The sequence below is a fragment of the Simochromis diagramma genome, unplaced genomic scaffold, assembly GCF_900408965.1.
Source record: "Simochromis diagramma unplaced genomic scaffold, fSimDia1.1 OVJJ01000387.1, whole genome shotgun sequence".
Taxonomy (NCBI): domain Eukaryota; kingdom Metazoa; phylum Chordata; class Actinopteri; order Cichliformes; family Cichlidae; genus Simochromis; species Simochromis diagramma.
The window spans coordinates 3,852,977-3,876,026 of record NW_024387152.1 but is presented as its reverse complement, the minus strand read 5'-3'; the positions used below and the strand labels follow the sequence as shown (position 1 = coordinate 3,876,026).

Here is a 23,050-nt window from a genome sequence, read left to right as displayed (position 1 = left end):
AGAAAAAACTGCAGTGCTGAACATCTGACATTTTAGTCTCACGAATGACGAATAAATTATGTAATTTATTTTCTTATGGGTAGCGAGGCCTCAGCCGTTACACATTCAGCAGTCACTTTCCCGTCCACTGGAGCTAACTGGCTTATCACCGCCTACACACTGCCCACTGGTTTGTCTGACAGCCTCAACAAAACGCCCCCTCCCTCCCTCACCTTGGGAGATGTTGCCGTCTGTGGATGACAGCAGACCTGCAGGACCGAAGCAAGTGGCCGTGCGAGTCTTTTAGAAAGTAGATAAGGGAGAAAAAAAGCGTCATATCTAGTGAAGTGGGCTACTTTGTTAGCTTTGCTCCGTGGTGTAGTGCTTCAGCGTCGGTTCGGTCATTTTTAAGCCACGAACCTTTAGCCAAGAGAGCAAGAAGGCGAAGCTAAGGGTATTAGTTTCAACTCAATCCAGAACCGGCTTTTGTTCCCCCCCTCTCCTCTCCAGTAACAGTATCGATATCACTCGGATGCAATGACAGACACAGTTGTGGACAGCAAGACGGAGGTTAAACAGGGCACGAAATATGTCAAGGAGACCGAAAACGTTGCGGAAAAATATTCCGTGTTGACTGTCAGCAAAAACAGCAGTGATGTGAATATGAACGTTGGAGAAATGACTTCCGCAGCGTTCACCGCAGTCCCCACACTGAAATCCGTCAAGAAGGTAAGAAACGTGATGCTCCCAGCAGTCACTGCCATTGGGCACAGACACAGTAAGGAGGGGATTTCACGTTGGTACGCATCGTGCTGCAGTGAAGTCCAAGTGTAGGCAATGTAATGTATTGTTAATAAGGTGCAGTGTGAATGTCTGCTCCAAAGTTGTCATTGGGAATTTTGTTGGAGCTTTAATGCATTCTTGAATGATGGACACTCCATCCCAATGTGAGGTGGGAAGTGCAAAAATAATCTTAAACATTTAAAGTACCCATATTCATGTATCTTAGAAGCCAGCTATTAAGGAAAGCTTTGCTAACTGTCTCATATGTAGTGTTACTCTAATAATACCTTCTACTGTGTTATTACTGGGGTAAGAACATATAATTTTAAAGACAAGATGATTGTTAAAATCTGTCTTCAAGTTGCCTTCCCGTCTGTTTAAAGCACAATGTCAACATTATGCCAGCAGGCAGGAAACAACTAAAAGCCAAGCTGAGCTCTTAAACCTCTGATTTAAGACCTCAGCAAAGTGCAGAACTACTGTGTGAGGGCTAACGCAACTGAGTCTGTGGGGTCCCCCAGTTGAGTAGGGGGGGTATTTAATCAGGTCTACCCTTGTGTTGTGGGGAAAAAAATAAATCCACCATAAACTGTAGTTACAGTTACAGAACCTTGAGGTTTGCAAATGTGTAATAACATGGGAACTGAACCTAAACTTTTATCACATTAATGTGTAGTGAGCTCTATATCTGTCTTTAATTAGTTCTCATGTGCAGGTAATGAGGACATCATCAGTGTTAGTTGGAGGAAAGGCATCATGAACATGCAAAAGCAGCTCAGGGTGCACCTATGAGAAGAACCTGTGAATGTTAAGTTTCTTGCGTGTTATATAATCTGAGAAAACAGCAAAAATCCACATGAGGTGGCTCTTCACAGCATCTGGTACCGGCTAGTGGATAATCATGGAACTCCTGATTAGAGGCTTCTTTGTCTGTTTCTCAGAACAAACCTGCTCAAATCTCTGCAGACTTTTCTGCCAGGGAAGTTTTTCTGATCATATGAGACTGTGTCACAGAGTGGTGATTAAGCCCTCTGGAACTTTTTAGTTATAATGTCTGGCAACTGTGTTAGTAATATCAGATATATTTCAGTTCCTCAAGGTGACCTCTGACTTCTGATACCCGTGGTTCTTTGGGGGTGACTTTGCCTGTGTTTGACACCTATTTTTATGATTCACACATCTGTGTTATGACCTAATGTTAGCTGCTTTGCACTTTTAAATACTCGCATATACACTTATCAGTCATAACATTATGACCACTTGCCGAATATTGTATTGGTCCCCCTTTTGCTGCTCACTCACTGAGACATGGACTCCACTAGACCCCTGGAAGGTGTGCTGTGATCTCTAGCACTAAGATATTAGCAGCAGATCCTTTAAGTCCTGTAAGATGTGAGTTGGGGCCTCCATGGATCAGCCTTTTTTGTCCAGCACATTCCACAGATGCTCAATTGGATTGAGATCTGAGGAATTTGGAGGCCAAGTCAAGATGTCAAAATTGTTGTGGTCCTCAAACTATTTGTGGCAGGGTGCATTATCCTGCTGAAAGAGGCCATCAGGGAATACTGTTTCCATGAAAGGGTGCACATTATCTGCAACAATGCTTCGGTGGTATATCTCAAGGTAACATCCATGTGGATGGCAGGACCCAAGGTTTCCCAGCAGAACATTGCCAGCGTAGGGCTGGTTTGCTCTCCTCCCCTAGTGCATCCTGGTGCCAGGTGTTCCCCAGGTAAGTGCACCCTGCCATCCATGTGGTATGAAAGAAAATTATACCACATAGAAAATTATTCATCTGATGCTCATGTGCCCATTGTTGGTGCATTTGGGGGTACAGGGGCTCAGCATGGACACCCTGACTGGTCTGCAGCTATGCAGCCCTATAAACAACAACCTGCAATACTCTGTGTATTCTGACACCTTTCTGCCAGAAAAATCTTCATCAGTTTGAGCTACAGTAGTTCATCTGTTGGATTGGACACACAGGCCAGCCTTCACCCCCCACATGCCTCATTGAGCCTTGCCCTCCAATGACCTTGTCGCTGCTTTGCCACTTTTTTTTCCTTGGACCAGTTTTGATAGATACTGATCACTGCAGACAGGGAACACCCCACAACAGCTGCAGTTTTGGAGATGCTCTGAAACTGTTGTTTACCCTTCATAATGTTCCTTGTCAAACTCAAATCCTTACACTTCTCCATTTTTTTCTGCTTCTAAACTTTGAGGACAAAATGTTCAATAGCTCCCTGATATATTCCACCCACTAACAGGTGCCATGATGAAGAGTTAATCAGTGTTATTTACTTCACCTGTCTGTGGTCCTAATATTATGCCTGATTAGATTTAGATATACCTTGCTACTACCAGGTTGGATGCCCCTTTGCCTTCAGACCTATCTTAAGTCTGGCATAGATTCAGCAAGGTGCTAGTTCATATTTATCATGTATAGCATCACACAGTTACTGCAGATTTGTTGAATGCACACCTATAATGTGAATCTCCCCCGTTCCACATTCCAAAGGAGCTCTATTGGATTGAGATTTGGTGACTGTGGAGCCCATTTGAGTGCACTGAACTCACTGTAATGCTCATGAAGCCAGTTTGAGATGATTTGAGCTTTGTGAAATGGTGTGTTGTACTGATGGATGAACCCATTAGAAGATGATTACACTGTATTATAAATGGGATGGACATCAGCAGCAGCAGCATTACTCAGGCAGTCTGTGACATTTAGACGATGTGTTCAAAGTGTGCTAAGAAATCTCCCCACATCACCGATGTGAATTGTTTTGAACTTTAGCATGTATTATTAGCCACATGTATTTGCCTAAATTCACTAACTTGCTGCCATGTGATTGGCTGATTAGATATTTGTGCATAACAGGTGCATGAAATGAAAATATCGGCTCATATGTGTTTTAACAAAGAGTATTTCAGCACTCAGGAGTAAACTTACTTCATGCCACCTCAAAAACACAAATGCACAAGTGGTCTCGAGTTCTGTCTTATTACGTAATCAGGGTTGAGCTTACTTTTTTTGTATGATGCCTTAAAGATCCACTTATTAGAATTCTGTAAGGCTCATCAAAAAACAGCGTTCAGACTGAAACATCTGACTTACCTTGTTAAAGGAACAGTAGGTTTTTCTCGCCCTTAAACTCACTCATAAGTAAGCTACAAGCAACGTATCATTACGCAGTGTGGAAAAATTGCACTAGGTATGTTTGTTATTCCTGTCATCTTGTCTTTGTGGCTGGATTTGTGAATTGAGTAAGTTTAACCAAAGTGTGTTTATAATAATTGATAAATAACTGAATAATAAAAACGCCTGTTTTCTCAACATCGTAGATTTCAAGCTGCTAGCTCACAGAATGCAATAATGTGTGGACTGTGAGCCGCCTCAGGGTGCCTGATGAGAACATATTGGATTGTAGGAATGTGAACTGCGCTTATGAAAACAAAGCACTGTGTTATGAATAAATGTGAGAGCCCGGTGTCAAACTGAGCAGTCTGTTTGCTTAAAAAAAAAGAAGAATGATTAAAGAAACTACTGTAAATGACTGGAAAGAGTGTCAAACTGATTGAAATCACAATAAATGACATATTGAAAAGAAGACTTAGAACTCAGCAGAACTACTACATTGAAAGGTGACGTGAGTAAACAAAGTCAATGCTACAAATTAAAAACGAGTGAGTTAGCGTGAGGGCAGATGAGTCAGAGAACACCAATCCTCTGCCTCCTCTCTCTCTGAATCCATCTAATGGTTATGTAATACGCCCCCTGGGAATGGGACTTGCTCACCGTGAATCTGTTCATGCATCATCATATTTATCTGATTCCTGTGGGCTGCTTTGTAGGATCTGAAATGTGATGATACCTTAGCTTCACTATCTCATCCTGCGTGTCTGCCAACATTATGGAAGAGATTCATGAAGGTCAAACATAACTTTTCCGCTCCTGGTAAGTGGTAACGAAGACTGGAAAATGTAGTGTGGTAAAACAGCACAGCAAAGAAAATGGGTAAAGTTAAAGGTGAAGCAGGGGCTCAAGCAGGGATGATTTGGGTTGCCCTGCTGCCAGAATCGGATACAGAGACATTCACATTCATCTCTAAAGACACAGACATGAGTGTGCTTTGAAAAAATGTAAAGATAAAATGTACCAGGTACATTCTGTGTTACATGTGTAAACTTACAGTCATTTCCAGTGAAGGAAAAGTCATCATGAGGTTAAAAATAAAGCACATTCAGTAGTTTTACCATTTTCTATGTTCTAGGTTTTACCCTTGGCATTCACTAAGTACAGTACAGGTACAGTTTAATTACAGTATTTGTTATCAGGAGTTTGGATTTCTTAATAAACAGTGCAGTAAGATAATCCAAGGGAAAAACAACTTGACAGTAAGATTAGGATTCTGAACTGCTTTAGGACTTATGCTCTTTACTTATGTAAAGGTCGGATAGTCTCGGAGAAAGGATTAGTAGAGTTGTATTTTTTTCACAACACTGTAATCGGTCATGCATGTGTTGATCTAAACAGGTGCCTTTGCGCACCAAACGAAGTACCCTGATTTGAAAACTGCAACTGGACTTCACTCCTTTGAGTGTGTCACTGCACCATTTTTACTTATATAAATATCGCAGGCCACATGTCTTTGAACCTGTTTTAATCACTGTGAGTAGTCTGTATACAAAGATCAGGGGATGTGGATAAGACTGTATGCCTTTTCCGCAGGGCAGTGATTTAGAGCACTAGCTGTGTCTGACTAAGTAGCTAGCGTCGCCTTATGTCAGGCCTACATTGAGCCCTTACAACACTGACTGAAAGTCACACTCCACAGCTTAAGTCTTTGACCTGGCCTGCTATCTAGGAGAGAAAGGGTATTTTTAGCTGTAGGGACTCCATGGGACACGTATTGATGCAGCAGAAGGCTAATGGAAACAGAGTTTAATTCCTTCTGTCAATCTCCGTTTACCTTAGTTGTGCAAATCAGGAGCATAGGTGTAAAATAAGAGCTGAGGCAAATTTGTTTATTACTTTGTGTGCACGTGATTTTGAAACGGTTCTCGTTCGTGCGCAACCTACATATATACCTGAATCTTTTTGCATGTGCCGCCTCAGCAATTAAAAACTCACCATAACATACAACCTGCAGATTTTAGCGTCAAGTTGTCAAGGGCATAACTGGAGAGACTAAAGAGAAAGAGAAGCTTGGTTGGAATAAACCCTCCCTTTCTCTTTAGGTCTTTCTCTCTCTCTCATTCTCTCTCCAGGTTGGCCATTAGAAATCATGATAATAGGTGGGAACCTCCCCCTGGCTCTGCCTGGGAGTGTTCTGGGATAATAGCATCAGGGACACCTAGTACTACTGCACAGAGGACACACAGCAACAGGCAGATAGGCTGGAAAACGGAAGAAACAATGGCACACAAGCATGGGCATGGGCATGGGAGAGAAAGGGTGAGTTGCTGCTAATGTATCACTGAGAACTTCTTCTAGATACTAGATAGCTCAAACACACAGGAGCCTTAGTATTTTTTGGCAGTCACAGGTTTTTGTCTTCTTCCTGCAGTTAACAGAAACTTTTTTTCCCCTTGAAACATAAATTTCAGTTTACCTGCAGGGAGTAGCGCAATTTTTCCTAGTAAACACCAAGGTTATTCACACAGGTTCCCCATGTAGGCGTAGTGGAAACATAAGGCTGTCTTCACCAACGCTGAGTAATTCATCATTAATTCGATTAGCCTCTTGATTTTGGTCTGAATATTGAGAAAGAACAATTCAGTAAAGCTCAAGAGACTGTGTGAAATGTCTGTTGAATCCTCAAGGCTGCAAAGTGATGCAAAGTAAACATAAAAGTACTCATGTTGACATATTGTGCGAACATATGAGATGGAGCACACTCACAGTTGTGAAAACAGAGACATGCAGAGCTCTCCTGAGCTTAGCCTGTCTCACAGGCTTCTTGAGTTTCTTTATACCGACACGGTAGGTTTCTGAAGCCCAGGTGTCACTGCTCATGGAAAGAGGCGTTGTGGGTTAAAATGCTGAGTAAATAAGGTTAGTTTTGACCACACATTTTAAGTTAATGAAGATCATTGTAATTAGGATAAAAGCAGAGAATTAAAGTTATGGTTATGTTGGGGTGTTTTCCCTAGTGATTGTGCATTATGCTGATGCTAGCCCATTCAATCAGCCTCAGCTTTTTGGGGGATTTTGTTGATGTGAAGTCATGTGTAGCTGTTGCATCCACCCGTAAAACGTTCTATCAGAACTAAATTTGTATGTATAAAGAAAATCTGTTAATTTGATTTTGTTCCAGTAATGCGTTATTACTCTTCATAATTGTTAACAGTACTCTCTACCTGAAGGACATAGCTACAGGTTGATGTATGTGCAGTGTACACACACATACTCGAGTGTGATCCGACTCACTCTTGTTAATCTGGGATACATGTGTTCCCGGATTCTTCATCTGTGTGTTGTGTCAACTCTGTCAGTCTGCACTTGAGTTTGCAGTCCAAACACATGATATGAAGATTTAAATAGGAGACAGAGGGAATTCTGTGCATTGCCACAATTTATCACTGACTCATAGTAAATGTTTATGGTAGAGTTGTGTAAAGATCTATCCTTCTGAAATCCTCACTCCTCGACTGCATGACCATGAAGACCATGAAGAATTAAAAAGCTCAAGAAATAAGAATACCTTTGAATAGGTGTCATGAACTTTGGACATGGTCAAGTGAACAATTTTCTTGTAACATTTTTCATGGAAAAAAGTATTTTGTGCGTGGACACTAGGCATGCTTTTATGACATTGTACAATGTTGTGATATTAAACAGTGTTGTGAGGAAGACACGTGGCACAATATCATGGATGAGGTCGCAGACTTTACACAAAGACACGGGTAGAAATTATTGGAAAGGCAGACAGTGATAGTACATAGTAATGTTTAGGTAACATTGCTTTTGTTGGTCCTTCCATGGAAGATCATGGTCACACTTACCAAGCTTGCCAAACTTGCAGTAGTTGTTTTTCTGTCATCATTAGGTTACAAAATTAAACAAAACAAAAAGGTACCAGAAATATTACCTATAATATAAGCACTGAGTAACTGAGCTCCCTGTGATGTTGGGCTAAACTGTGTCTTTCATACAGTCCTCTATTTACCGTTCTGTGACCAGTTAAAATCAGTTCTCCAGTGCTTTGGTTTAGAGATTCAACAGTTTAGACTTTAATCAAATGCCTGGCTAGAAAATAGCCACACTAGCTGTTTGGTGATCCAATTTATCTTTTTCCAGATCTTTCATCTTGGGCCCTTTGAAGGCTTGGATTGACACGATGAATCACAACCAACAATCACTGAAGCGCATGCATTTGAACAAAACATAAATCACAAGGGACCATCTAAAAATAAGCATCAGCACCCTTGTTCTTGATCCACCTGTGATTTCCTGTAACAAGCTGATTTATCTTTAGAAGGGATAATAACAGAAACAGGACAATGAATGCAAACATAAACTAATGAAGTGTGAAGGTACGGTGTAAGGTATAGTGTCATCACTTTTAAGATGTGAAACATGATGATGATACCTTGTCCTATTGACCTCCACTTGTCCCATTGACGTCCGATAAATCCATAGAGATAGAAGATTTCAAATATCAAATCGCTAAATATCTGGATTGTTTTGTTTTTTGATGTTTACACTGTGTGGCATTTTCCTTGGCTCTCTGCAGATCCAGTTTGCGAATGCAGAGGACAAACAGGAATTCAGCAAGTATCCGACCAAGGCAGGGCGCCGCTCGCTGTCACGGTCCATCTCGCAGTCCTCCACAGACAGCTACAGCTCAGGTACTTTCACTTTCATTGCTGAAAACTGAGCAATTACTTCAGTCATACATAAAACAAAACAAAACAAAACATTTTTTGTATGTTTTTGAAGTTCACTTAACAGTTCTTTGATTGAGTTATGTTTGCATGTCCACCTGGAAAAGCTATTCATATACATCACAAAAATACACACTGTAGCTCCAGCTTTTACACAATGCATTGAAAGCATAAATTTCGCAACTGGCTCTTTTGTGTGCTTTACCACAAAAGTGACCTATTGTGCTCTCTATTTGTAAGCTGCATCCTACACTGACAGCTCCGATGATGAAACTTCTCCCCGGGACAAAGCCCAGGTCAACACCCACGGCAGCAGCGACTTCTGTGTGAAGAACATCAAACAAGCTGAATTTGGGCGCCGAGAAATTGAAATTGCAGAACAAGGTATGTATGCATCAGACCTCACTGGCGCATTGTGGACATCTCAAAGATGAAAGAATTTTTACCTATGATTGTCTGTACTTTGATCAAAACAGGTTAAAGTTTTCTTATGAAATCCTTTTTTCAAACATGACGATGTAGTTTAAATTTAAAAGATGGCCACATATTGATTTTATCGTGATGCAGGTGTGTAATAGGGTAGTTATGTAACTACACTGTTACACACTATATGTATTCCTTCATTGTTCGTCATCTTTTATTTATTTTAAAATATAGATTACCTGGTGTCTGTGGTTTATGACCCAAAGCTGGTGTTATTTGGAACATGATGATATTTCATTTGATCTTTTCTTCACAATTCAAAACACAATGGTGTGGTTTCTTTTGCTGTTTCTCTGTTCTTGTCTGCCTTTCTGCCTGTTTACATTATCCATGTGAGAGATAAGTAGGCGTAAGCGCCTGGCAAGTGTTGTTCAGCCTTAAAACCTGGGTTGCAACAGCTGTTGCTAACGTTGTTGTTCAGTTAGTACCCATTTTACAGCCATGTACTGCACATCCGCCTTCTAGGTATCGTTTGTTTTTGAATTCGAAAAGGTCTTTCCTTCTTATCTCGCCCAAAACAAAACCTGGCCTTTGTGTCCTCTCAGGTACCATTAACTTGATCTGTTCGTCCACAGACATGTCTGCCCTGATCTCCTTGAGGAAGAGAGCCCAGGGGGAGAAGCCACTGGCTGGGGCGAAGATAGTAGGCTGTACCCATATCACTGCTCAGACAGCAGTACGTCCGCTCATCCTACTCATCAGCGGTCCCTTTAATGTGACATCTTTTTCTCTTCTTATCTCTGTTACTTTTTTCTTTATCTTCATATTTCATTGGTCCTTCTCAGGTCCTGATTGAAACTCTGGTAGCACTTGGGGCCCAGTGTCGCTGGACTGCTTGTAACATTTACTCCACTCAAAATGAGGTGGCTGCTGCTCTTGCAGAGACGGGTAAGTATAATAAAGAAGCAAGAAGAGGCCTATTAACGATAGGGTGGAACAAAAAATATGTAATTCCAAATAACTATGTACTATCTAACATAAAATAAAGTATTTTTCTTTGCTTTATTGCTCATAAGGTTAGATGAACCCAAAGAAAGCTTAAAACTTAAGAGCACTTTGCACCTCTCCTTTCACTGTGTAATGTGCACTAATGGAGCTGTGGCTCATGCTGTCTTTGCCTGTAATTATGTGTGCTTTGTTTCCTGCAGGGGTACCTGTGTTTGCATGGAAGGGTGAATCAGAGGACGACTTCTGGTGGTGTATTGATCGCTGTGTCAACACTGAAGGCTGGCAGGCCAATATGGTATTACCTGGATAGTCATGTGATGAATGTAATGCCTGTCTTAATCTCTCGCTCTTTTCTGTGTGCACATCTTCCATGTTGACTTTTTCCCCCCCATAGATCCTGGATGATGGTGGAGACTTAACCCACTGGGTTTACAAGAAGTATCCCAGCGTCTTCAAAAAAGCCAGGGGCATTGTGGAGGAGAGTGTCACTGGTGTTCACAGGTCAGATGAGGTCGCAGATCTAGAGCTTTAGTGGAGTTTACATTTTATCTGCAGCACGTGCCTTTTTGTATTTTCAACTGCAATTTCTGTCTGGTAATTCTTTTTGGTTCACATTGGTTTCATTATAAAATATGTCAGTAAGACCCAGGCTGTATATTCTTTACAGCATAGACATGTGCGTATGGCAGCTTATTATGAATTATAAATAATTAAGCTTGTCGCAGTGTTTTTGAGCCATTTGATACTCATCAGCTCTTTGCAGATTCAGTACTGTATATACTGACAACAAAATATAAAAGTCAAACTAATGTAAATACTTAATAAATTAAAAGACAAAGGACAAATCATTGTGCTGTGACAAGTGCACTGGTTAGACCTTAAATTATCATTAATGGATATTTTTTTTAAAATTCTAATTAGAATTTTATATCAGTTGTGTAAAACATTTTTAAAATGATCAAAATATATGCTAAACAAACTAACTATACTGCTATTAGCACTACAGTGGCAGTTACAGGATCTAATTGCCCGAACATAACTGGGATGTACTGTTCAGCACGTAGCAGCCAACAAATACAAATAATTTGCAGCAGTGCTTTTCACACATGGATTTGACTTTTAGTGGAGTGTGTTTGGTATCTATGTCTTGAACACGACTCTACTTTAGAGTTTAAAATAAATCTAGAAACTATCCAACATAGTCATGCCCTCTGACGTTTTACTTTTTTTAAACTAAGCTGCTTTTAATCCCTTTTCTTTTTTTATTGGTATTTCCTTATTTTATTTTTTTTGGAGATAGAGATGCACTAGAAGCAATTTAAGCTCTCAGTGAATACATTTCATGATGAATGACTTTGAATGAATGGCTTTGTCAACAGAAATTGGACCTGTATCAAAGGCCATTATATAAGTCATATTCAGGTTTTTTATGCACAGACTAATTTTTTGGTCATAGGTAAGGACAAATAAAAATCACCAGCACTGCTTTAAAATTATTTTCTCTTTAGTTTTGCTTATTGGAGTTTTATGTGCTCAAGCATAATGTTAGTTTTTGTGTAGCAAATGGTTTAAAATGACAGGAGAATGCACACATTTCTGTTAGTTTTACTGATCAGCTGTGCTTAGATGATGGAAGAATATTTGAAAAGCACGGCAAAGCTCAAATGCTGGGCACAGCAACTCTACGGTATATGCAAAGCTCTCAGTGGACTTCATTAGCCAGATATTCTGCCAAGTGTAAGGTCACACAGAATTGCATCCACGTTTGTGCGGAAAGATTCACGTGTGTTCGGCCGGCATATATGCCTGAACATGTTTTCCCCATGTGTCCTTTCAGACTGTACCAGCTGTCTAAGGCTGGCAAGCTGTGTGTGCCCGCCATGAACGTGAACGACTCGGTTACCAAGCAGAAATTCGACAACCTTTACTGCTGCCGTGAATCTATCCTCGATGGGTGAGGAAAATTAATCACCAAGAAAGTTGCTGTTATGAGGTTTTGTTGTATTTGGAGCAATATGGTCACAATGATGTGTCGCTTTGGTTGTCTTTGCCAGCTTGAAGAGGACTACGGATATTATGTTTGGAGGCAAACAAGTGGTTGTGTGTGGGTATGGAGAGGTGAATCATTCTTTTATTAAATTTTTTTTTTACCTTTAGATGGAATGACTTTAACAAGTCCAGCAGATCTTTTTAGTGCACTGTCTTGTGCTCTTTAGGTGGGGAAAGGCTGCTGCACTGCTCTCAAAGCTCTCGGAGCCATTGTGTGCATCACAGAGATTGACCCCATCTGTGCCCTGCAAGCATGGTGACTCACTGACTCTCACTATTTAGCATTGCTCACCTGTGCATTGCAAGCTACAAACAAGTGAATATTATCAGTGGGTTTTTCCTTTCTTTCTTTCTTTTTTTTCTAATCTGGTCGTCTATAATACGCGTGTCCACACAGCATGGACGGTTTCCGAGTGGTCAAGCTGAGCGAGGTCATTCGGCAGATGGACGTGGTGATAACTTGCACTGGTACTGTACCCCATGCTGTGACATCCATTACTTCTGCTTTGATAATCACAACATTTTCAGCATGTGTCTTTTTAAATATTACAGCTAAGGGCTTTGGGTGAAAACCAGATTTTTTTAAAATCAAAATGCTCAGATGCTCTTTGGTTTTGTGTGTTGACAGCAATATGAACACCAGTACAGATAGAGCTGTAACTCCACCGCTATAGCAGCAGCACAAGTTTAAATTAGATTTTCGTTGGCTTATTCTCTCTTCGGTGACTCTGTTAACAACACCTTACGTGTGTTTTTCTTCAAATACAGGCAACAAGAATGTCGTCACCAGAGAACAGCTTGACCGAATGAAGAATGGCTGCATCGTCTGCAATATGGGACACTCCAATACTGAGATTGATGTGGTAAACTTCAAACAAATAACCCCACAAATACCCAATGGATTTAAAAAGCTTCTTAAGCACGGTTACTTAGAATAAACAGTAGGGGAGCCTAAATAAGTGAAAGTGAAAGGTTAACGTGTGAAAATTCAGGCACTAAATGACAAGTAAAACACAGAAAGGAGTCTGTAAACAAAAAAAACATCCTGTTCTCTGTGTTGTTAAATTTTCAGTCAAAAATGAAATTTGAAAATGATCAAAAGTGACTTAATTTGTTTTTCCTCATTGAATTTCCTGTGGCTTTAATATCTCAATTTAAACATCCATAAGTAACATCTCTGTGTGCGCCTTTGATCCAAAACATACAGTAAAGATTGCAAGTTTGACTATGACACAGTTTTTGTAGTTTCGCCTCTGTTCACCATCACACGCAGGAAATGTATAAAAACTATTTTTATACACAGTTCAACATTTTCAGAGGCTCAAAAATAATCTGACACACTGAAAAAATGTAAATATAATGATTTTTTAAATACTTGGATTAAAATCCTTTGGAGTCAATGACAGCCTGAAGTCTAGAACACATTAACATCACCAAATGTGTGTGTTTCTCATTTGACATGCTCTGCTAGGCCTTTACTGCAGCCACATTCAAGTTGCTGCTTGTTTGTGGGTCACTCTTAGGTTTTGTATTCAGTAACTGAACACAAAACTGGCTCTGCTGGTGAGTGACTTGGCCATTGAAGAATTTCCCATTTCTTTAAATTGAGAAACTCTTTGGTAGTTTTTGCAGCACTCTTTGGGACATTATCCATTTGCTCGATCAGTTTTGCAACATTTGGCTGAATCTGGGCAGAAAGTATATCCCTGTATACAATTAATCCTGCTACTTCTATCAATCACAACAACAAACATTAGTGACCCAGTTCCACTGGCAGGCAGCCACGCGTACCCATCCCATAACACTGTTGCCACCATGTTCGAAGGTTAGTATGGTATGTTTTGGAATTATGAACTTTTTCTCTCCTTCTTCAGACTTTTCTTTTCCCCATCATTCCGGTACGAGTTCATCTAGGTTTAATACACCCAAAGATGTTTTTTCCAGAACTGCGCAGGCTTTTTTTAGATGTTTTCTGGCAAAGTCTAATCTGGTCTTCCTCATTCTCGAGTGTCACTAGTGGTTTGCACCTTGTTGTGAACTCTGTATTTACATTCATAAAGGTGTTTCTTGATTGTAGATTTTGACAATAACACAGCTGCCTCCTTGAGAGTGATGTTCACTTGGTTAGTTGTTTTCTGTAATCTTTCAGGCCTTTTGCTGTCACTGAGGTGGCCAGTGCATTCATTGAGACTGTTGATTTGGTGACTGCTGAAATATTTGCTCTTTCTCTGATACCTTTGTTTAATTTTTTCAGCTTTCACCTTCTGCAACGAGTTCGAGTCAAGAGCACGAAAAGTTAACCAATAGAAGTTCAACACTTGAAATTATCTTGTTTTAATTTATTGGGGAATAAAAAGGGAACAGTCCTCACCAATGTTCCCTCTAAACTGCGCGCGTGCGCAGTTGCGCACTGCTGGCACGGTCTCTGCGCACAGAAAAAAAATTTAACCTGAATTGAAATTAAAATTAAAACTTTAACAATTCTGTTTTGCAGCGTTAGTCAGTGAGTGACTGGCTGCTCCCGTATGGGATTAGAACGATGCCGCCTTATCCCATAGGCCAGCCAATAACGCGATTCACATTCGTATATACGCAGCTAATCAACGTCGTTGACAGGCTATGACAGCGTCCTTGTGACACCGGTGTTTTAGCGAGCAAAGCGGCGTGGCTGATGTGGAGTGAAGCCACGTTAATGACAACGTGTACAACCATTGGAGATGTGAGCAGGACAGACGGAACAATTGACGGGAAAAGTGTGGACTTTATACCAGTTTTTAAATTGTGTTAATAGGCCACGTAAAACCAGAGTTAGGATAAAAAAATATCTGCAATGTTTGGTTTCCTTCCTGAATACTGTCGTTGTTTATATTTGCTGCGGGAAGAAACGGTAAAAACTGAGTTTTATAAGGAAAACGCTCCAAAGCCTGTGAGCAAAAACAAAATAGCCCTTCTCTCCCCCCCCTACCCTTTCCTATTGATCGAAAAATGTACTGTACCATGTCGACCAATCAAAAAATGATATGGCAACATGGCATTTATTGTTTAGGAAGGGGGAAGTTTTAGGAGCGACGGCGGTGTTTTGAGATGTGAGAGATTTGCGACGTTTAGCGCAAATCTTGTGTAGTTAGTGTGTAGTTAGTGTGTAGTTAGTGTGTAGTGTAGTCATTAGTTTTGTTGTGTGTGTCAGAACAATGAGGCGACTGCTGAATGTTACAGGTGTTACAGCAGTGATACATCTCCTGTTGTCAGGCCTGCAGGTATCAGGCTGTTGTTCTCCTTTATCTCATAGTGGACAGAAATTATTTTTTGGAGTGGCACAAATTTGATGCAGAACAGCTGATTGTTCTGTAAATAGTTTGAAATGTTTATTTTAAAAACGCCTTGGCTGCATTTTTAGGTAAACAGCTGCAAAAAACTTTTTTGAAGAAGTAACTATATAATTAATTGCCCAACATTGGTCATTATATACTGTATTTTGCAGACAGAGTTACAGGACTCTCTCCCAGACCACAGACTCATAATACAAGTCAGAGCTTTATAAAAAAAAAAAAAAAGAAAGAAAGTTTTGTTTTCAATATTGGAGTTCAAGTTATTTTTACTTCCAATAGTGTTAACATACTACACAGGTCATAAACAAGATTTTTTTTAAAATTTTCATTGTAAGTGGGCTAAAGCAGTTAATTAAAAGTAGTCTAACATAAATGTAAATGCTGTAATTTGATTATTTTAATAAACCATGTAACTTGGATGGATTCGATGCTGGCGTGACCACAGTGCACATGTCTGCTGTTGCTCACAGTGGTCCAAGGGACCGCTCAGGGAGTTTGTGTGTTCGCTCAGACACGTGAAAAATTAGAGGGAACATTGGTCCTCACATGACCACGAAATTGCTTGTCAACCAGTACTCCAAGTCCTTTTGATCCTCTGAAAATGGGCGACTGTGTATAAAAATGGCTGCAATTTCCTAAACAGTTAGTGTAATACTTTTGTTAAATCTCTTAAATTAAAGCTTAAAGTCTCCACCTTGTTCACATCTTGATTCTCTCTTTTTAGTTTTAAGATCTGCTGTGATGCAGAGTGTAGAGGTGCACAGAGGTAAAACTAGAAAAACTGTGTGATTGTATGAATACTTATGGACTTGGCTGTACTTCTCAATTTTTGTGAATTCATTGGAAGAAGTTTCTAATTCAAGGAGTTCCACTATTCTTTGTTTACATGCTAACATAGCCACATGGAAATGTTAGCACAATGGTGTTTATGCCTTTTGTCCTCAGGCAAGCCTGCGCAGCCCCGAGCTGACCTGGGAGAGGGTTCGCTCTCAGGTCGACCACATCATCTGGCCTGATGGAAAGAGGGTCGTCCTGCTGGCAGAGGTAGCTTTCCTCAATAGTCTTCACAAAACTGTCTTTTAAATTCTCAAAAATTTGTGTTTGTATCGCTCATAACTAGGTTGAAACAGGAGTTTGTTCAGCACTAAACAGTTTTGTCAGACATCTTGTATTTTCTTTTTTCCAGGGTCGCCTCTTAAATCTGAGCTGCTCCACAGTGCCGACATTTGTGTTGTCTATCACTGCAACAACTCAGGTTAGTAATTTCTACTCTTCCTTTAGAGCCAGTGTCAGTAACTTCTTGGGCGAGTAAATAACAGTGTCCCTTCTTACTAAACTACCTGCAGTCTGCAGGCACATAGTTTCCCAGATTGTGAGTCATGTAAACACTGTGTGCTCTGTGTTTTGTAGGCCCTGGCACTGATTGAGTTGTTTAATGCTCCAGAAGGACGTTACAAACAGGATGTGTATCTCCTTCCAAAGAAAATGGGTAAGAATCAGCCTTGTTTAAACTGAAACTGAAACATTTCTATACTTTGGTATAGAAATGATAAGCAGTATGCAAGTGTGGATCACAATAGTTGTGAAGTCTAATTAGTTTTCACTGCTTCTCTGAAAGGCTGCTCATTGTCGCCACCCTGTGGCTTCACTAAAAAGATCACATCACACACATTTTGTCTGTTTCCCCCAGACGAGTATGTGGCCAGTTTGCACCTACCCAACTTTGATGCCCACCTGACAGAGCTGACTGACGAGCAGGCCAAATACATGGGCCTCAACAAGAATGGCCCTTTCAAACCTAATTATTACCGGTAGGTGCTCCTGCCTTTTTCTGCTTCTATTATCACGCACCAGTCCATATTTTCACTTTTTAAACTGGTATTTAATTAAACTCTTTTTTTGTTTTGTTTTTTTCTCTGCAGGTATTAATGAGAATGCCCGATCCTCAACGCACAGTTACCCTGCAACAAACAGAGATATCTATTTTATTTTCTAAATAGCTACAGAATGGAGGAATTATTTTACTTATGCTGAATGTAACTTATTAAAAGCACCTCAGAAGTAGAGTTAAATGATAAAAAAGGACGAGTAAAGTCATGTAGAAAACATATAACCAACTAACATTTTACACGTCTTGTCAGGTGTTTAAACAAAAGCCTACTTGCATGCTTTGATGTATGTGCACGTATTTAGTTGCTTCAGATTATGTTACTAGATCACAGAGTTGCTGATTTGTTTACCCCATTTACGCACAGTGCCAAATGATGGCCGTAAGAATGAAACAGAGGATACCTTTTTCGATTTTGTCTACCGTGACATTAAGATTTGCCGGGTACATTCCATGAGCCAGAGTTTAGGCTGAGCCAAAACAAACTCTGTGTTACAACTTAGATTATTTTAGAAATGTTTGTTTTTATATATATGTCAAATAATCCGTTTCAATGGTATCTGCATACATGCCCTAAAAGGTAACATCCAGTCATCCTTTATTATAGCAGTGATGATGATGAACTGTTGCCTGTTACATAAACAAAATGATGAAGGCTTGTTTATTCACGTCTTGTGATCAAGTAATGTCGTTTTGCTAATGACAGATTAAGATGTTGCTTTATGTCTGGGTGTGGAGCAGCTTATGTCTTTCCTAAAAAGGCAGTTGGAGAAGACTTACAGAGAGCTGGTAAAACACTTTTTGACTGCTTTATCTTCCCTCATTTCATCCCAAGTTTCCATTTGCTCACTTTAATTCCAGACGCCTCACTGAAGAGTTTTTCTGACTGGATAGTACCTTTGAGGCCATGATATGAATGTGCCTTTTAAATGATTTATAACAACATAATACTAGCGCTGAGCTTAATTATATGAACCATTCCTTTTTGTAAAACTGCATTTATTAGAAGTACATTAACTGTCTTCCTTCCACTGCTTCTGGTTGTAAGTATAACTATAATGTATGAGCTGTGTGTTGGCAATATATATATATATATATTAGACTTTATGTCAGGCATATGATTGTAGTCGTCTTAATTTGATCCAACAAGATCACTTTAATATTTCATGTGATCAAAATGACATAAGTGTATACTATCTATGTAAACGATTGCATTAAATCAGCAATAAAGCGAGTCTTTTTACCATGACAAACTGAGAACAGAAAATGAAGGAGAGGCCTTTTGTGAGTCCCTGGCTCAGTAGGTAAATATTTTGGATTATTTTGGGGATAAAACTGACATTCATGGGTGCTCACACTTCAACATAACACATCACAATTCCTAAATGTGCCTTACTGCCACATTCTCCACATTGTATCCCTCTGAGTCGGCCCTGCTGGCTGAGGGTCAGATTGCCGTCTCACTCTGGAATATTCACCGGCCCTCGAGCACCGAGCCAGCTGCATTAGTTTCTAATATTAACACTTCAGTCATTGAGGAGGAGGGGGCGGGAGCATTCTGGAAACCTGGTTGTAACTATATAAGCAAGGAGCCCCAGCCAGTCTAGGTATGAACTCCAGAAGAAACAGAGGCAAAAGCTGACACGAAGGAAACATCCCCAGGATATCCTTCTGAACTTCTGAGCACCAGAGAGCGCACCACTGAAAGTAAGTAGCAACACTGATTGGATAAAGTTTAGACTGTAGAGACAGTGAGGACTTCTTTGTGTGGGTGTCTTACTCTAATTCACTCATTTCCTAAAAAACCCCAGAACTTTAACAGTTATGTGCAACAGTGTAACAGTTATACTTGATATTAAGTCTTTACTCATGAAGGATAGTCTCTAAGTCCTAGTCTGAATGTTTATTTATTTAAATATTAAAATAAGGCTACATATGAATAACCAGATACCGATCTATAGTTCACTTATTTTTTTTAAGTGAAGCATTTAGATTCACTGGTCTTGTGAATTCTAGCCCTCACCACTGTAAAACTACTACCTAGCAATTAGCTTTAACGATTACACAGACAGTGTGCTCTTAATTCTAAGTGCAGCTCCCTGATTTGGGTGTGACAAGTGCTCAAACTTTATGTTAGTATCATTGGAATAAACATATTATTAATACTGAAAACTATCAAAAACAAGACTTTATCCATTTAAATGCAATGTCTTCTAAATCTGTCTAGGTACTAGGAACCGGCGAAATGTCTGCACCAAAGGGAGTATCCATTGGCATTGATCTGGGCACCACCTATTCTTGTGTTGGGGTTTTCCAGCATGGCAAAGTTGAGATCATTGCCAACGATCAGGGCAATAGAACCACTCCAAGCTATGTGGCTTTTACCGACACAGAAAGGCTTATTGGAGATGCTGCCAAGAACCAAGTTGCAATGAACCCCAATAACACAATCTTTGATGCCAAACGGCTGATTGGAAGAAAGTTTAATGACCCAGTCGTACAGTCCGACATGAAGCTCTGGCCTTTCAAGGTGATTGACGATAATGGAAAGCCCAAAGTCCAGGTGGAATACAAAGGGGAGACCAAGGCGTTCTATCCTGAGGAAATTTCCTCCATGGTCCTGGTTAAAATGAAGGAGATAGCTGAGGCCTACCTGGGACAAAGGGTGTCAAACGCAGTCATCACAGTGCCAGCTTATTTCAACGACTCCCAGAGACAAGCTACCAAGGATGCTGGGGTGATCTCTGGACTAAATGTTCTGAGGATCATTAATGAGCCCACAGCAGCAGCCATTGCATATGGCCTGGATAAAGGCAAAACAGGAGAACGCAATGTGCTGATCTTTGATCTTGGCGGAGGCACCTTTGATGTGTCTATTCTGACCATTGAAGCTGGCATCTTTGAGGTCAAGGCCACTTCAGGAGACACACACCTTGGTGGGGAGGACTTTGACAACCAAATGGTCAAGCACTTTGTAGAGGAATTTAAAAGAAAACATAAGAAGGACATTAGCCAGAATAAGAGAGCAGTGAGGAGATTGCGTACAGCTTGTGAGAGGGCAAAGAGGACCTTATCCTCCAGCACTCAGGCAAGCATTGAGATCGACTCTCTCTTTGAGGGAATTGATTTTTACACCTCCATCACAAGGGCACGTTTTGAGGAGCTCAACTCAGATCTTTTCAGGGGAACACTTGGCCCAGTTGAGAAAGCCCTGCAGGATGCCAAGCTGGATAAATCCAGGATTCATGAAATTGTCCTGGTCGGTGGCTCCACAAGAATTCCCAAAATCCAGAAGCTCTTACAGGACTTCTTTAATGGCAAAGACCTGAACAAGAGCATTAACCCAGATGAAGCTGTAGCCTACGGTGCAGCAGTCCAAGCAGCCATCCTCATGGGCGACACCTCAGAGAATGTCCAAGATCTGCTGCTGCTGGATGTCGCTCCCCTGTCTCTGGGCATTGAAACCGCAGGCGGTGTTATGACACCTCTGATAAAGCGAAACACCACAATCCCCACAAAGCAGACTCAGATCTTCTCCACATACTCAGATAACCAGCCAGGTGTATTGATTCAGGTATTTGAAGGCGAGAGAGCCATGACCAAATGCAACAACCTTCTGGGCAAATTTGACCTCACAGGTATCCTTCCAGCTCCCCGAGGTGTTCCACAGATAGAGGTAACATTTGACATTGATGCCAACGGCATTCTAAATGTATCCGCCGCGGACAAAAGCACCGGCAAAGAAAACAAAATCACCATCACCAATGACAAAGGCCGCCTCAGCAAAGAAGAGATCGAGCGGATGGTGCAGGATGCTGAGAAGTACAAGGATGATGATGACATTCAGAGAGACAAGGTTGCAGCAAAGAACACGCTGGAGTCCTATGCCTACCAGATGAAGAGCAGTGTTGAGGATGAGAGTCTGAAAGGTAAAATTAGCGAAGAGGATAAAAAGATGGTCATTGACAAGTGCAACCAGACGATTTCCTGGCTGGAGAACAACCAGCTTGCAGAGAAAGATGAGTATGAGCACCAGCAGAATGAACTCGAGAAGGTGTGCAGACCAGTTGTGACAAAGTTGTACCAGGGAGCAACACCATCAGGAAGCTGCGGCGGCCAGGCAGGAGGAACCTCCCAGGGCCCTACTATTGAAGAAGTGGACTAAAGCTATTCACCTCAGCATATCACACTCATGGGAAAATTTATGACTGCGGTTTAGTAAAAATAAATGATTTCAATGTTGTTTCCTTTTCTACAATAAATTCTATAAAAGCACATCTCTCTTCATTATTGTTTGTGATATATATTTTTTTGAACATGGAATAAAAGAATAATAAAAAATAAACAAGCGCTAACCTTTTTAACAGATGCACATGATCAAAAGTGTTTATAATTTTGAGAATTGCCTCTCTTTAAAACCATGTTACCAATGAGAGTACCAAGAGTTTCTGATAGAAAATTCAGACTTTGATGAATCTGGGCATGGAATTCATAAAGGTACTCAATAAGTATTTTTGTTAAAGATGGTTGACAAACCTTATTCAGACATTGTTTCACATTTCTTTTTCCCTATTCAAGCTGTACTTAAAAAGTAATATACAGGATAGAGTCATTCTAGGACAGACTTGTGAGGAGCTTTATAGACAAAAGGCAAGTTCTCATCTTTAAAGGTAAAGCATAAAAAAAATGTATATGAAAACATGTTAGATGCCAAACAAGAGTTTGAACACATGCACACTGTAGGTGTGCTATGAGTGTGTATGACAGACAGTTTTACTGCTGCACCTCTGTTAAAACAAACCAACCCAAACCTACTTTTATTTTGTTTTATACCAAACATGCTTTTCTTGCCTGCATTACCCAAAATGCAACAAGCACAGCCGGTTTATCACACTTTGATAGCTGCAGACTGCAGAGATATAGCAAGTTTACATCTTTCTAGCGCCTCCAGATTTGCTCATATTTTCAGTTTTAATATTCCCCCCCAGACTTTTACAAATTTCTGCAGCTCTCTCTGAAGAGATTTATACAAATGTTTCCCTCATAGAGCTGTGCTAACTGCCTTTAGCTGTAAACAGTAAACAGACTTTATTGTATACTGCAAGTGTTGTCAGCTCTGTGTAATATTAGTACTTTTATGTCAAAGGGTCTGCACACAAATCACACTCACTGAAAACTAAGCAACTCATTTAAACATGTTGTTCACTGAATGATCCTCTAGGTGGCGAAATCAGGACGTTAGTTTACTAAAACCACTGGCCATAAGCGCTACCTGTTGGAGCACTCTGTACACTGTAACAATAACAACCGAAAAATAAAAAGAATCTGAATCATCACCACCTCGAGGCTACTCCTGATAAAAACCCCACCTAAACCTTCTGGATATTGGTGGGTATGTGATCAATCTTATTAACTCAATTTAAGTTGGTTATCTTGTGTGACTATAATATAAACTCCTACCAGCATGCATGCAGTAACGCCATGCAATAAAGGTATTCTGCGTTACAGTACACAGTAGTTTATTTATTCTCCCCCACGGCTGTTTGCGTTTTATACCCTTGGCACGCTTCCTTAATGTGACGCTACACAATTACAGGTGCTGGTGACAAATCAGAGGTCAGTAGTCCCCATGGTGACTCAGAGCTGAATATGTACAATAAAGGCTGCAAAGCGTAAACGGGCTTAATTAAACCGAGTT

General features: G+C 40.4%; 2 protein-coding genes across 4 annotated transcripts; both read left to right on the top strand.

Annotated features, from left to right (window-relative positions):
* The first annotated feature begins 132 nt into the window (after positions 1 to 132).
* Positions 133 to 17,431, top strand: ahcyl1 (adenosylhomocysteinase-like 1). Of its 3 annotated transcripts, none has more exons than XM_040048198.1 (17): positions 138 to 708; positions 8,505 to 8,619; positions 8,896 to 9,039; positions 9,714 to 9,814; positions 9,924 to 10,026; positions 10,287 to 10,381; positions 10,481 to 10,587; positions 11,924 to 12,040; positions 12,141 to 12,204; positions 12,303 to 12,391; positions 12,533 to 12,603; positions 12,904 to 12,998; positions 16,410 to 16,508; positions 16,651 to 16,719; positions 16,875 to 16,953; positions 17,155 to 17,275; positions 17,387 to 17,431. In XM_040048198.1, the coding sequence occupies exons 1-17, from the start codon at positions 517 to 519 to the stop codon at positions 17,391 to 17,393; spliced, it is 1,668 nt and encodes a 555-aa protein (XP_039904132.1). In that variant the 5' UTR covers positions 138 to 516; the 3' UTR covers positions 17,394 to 17,431. The 3 variants fall into 3 exon arrangements, with proteins under 3 accessions (XP_039904133.1, XP_039904132.1, XP_039904134.1); XM_040048200.1 differs by lacking the exon at positions 138 to 708 and adding an exon at positions 727 to 6,223; XM_040048199.1 differs by lacking the exon at positions 17,387 to 17,431 and having other exon boundaries at positions 133 to 708; positions 17,155 to 17,279.
* Positions 17,432 to 17,551: 120 nt separating this feature from the next.
* hspa1b (heat shock protein family A (Hsp70) member 1B) lies at positions 17,552 to 21,627 on the top strand. Its single transcript, XM_040048195.1, has 2 exons — positions 17,552 to 19,059; positions 19,580 to 21,627. Exon 2 carries the CDS (start codon positions 19,598 to 19,600, stop codon positions 21,515 to 21,517), a length of 1,920 nt encoding a protein of 639 aa, XP_039904129.1. The 5' UTR covers positions 17,552 to 19,059; positions 19,580 to 19,597; the 3' UTR covers positions 21,518 to 21,627.
* Positions 21,628 to 23,050: the final 1,423 nt, after the last annotated feature.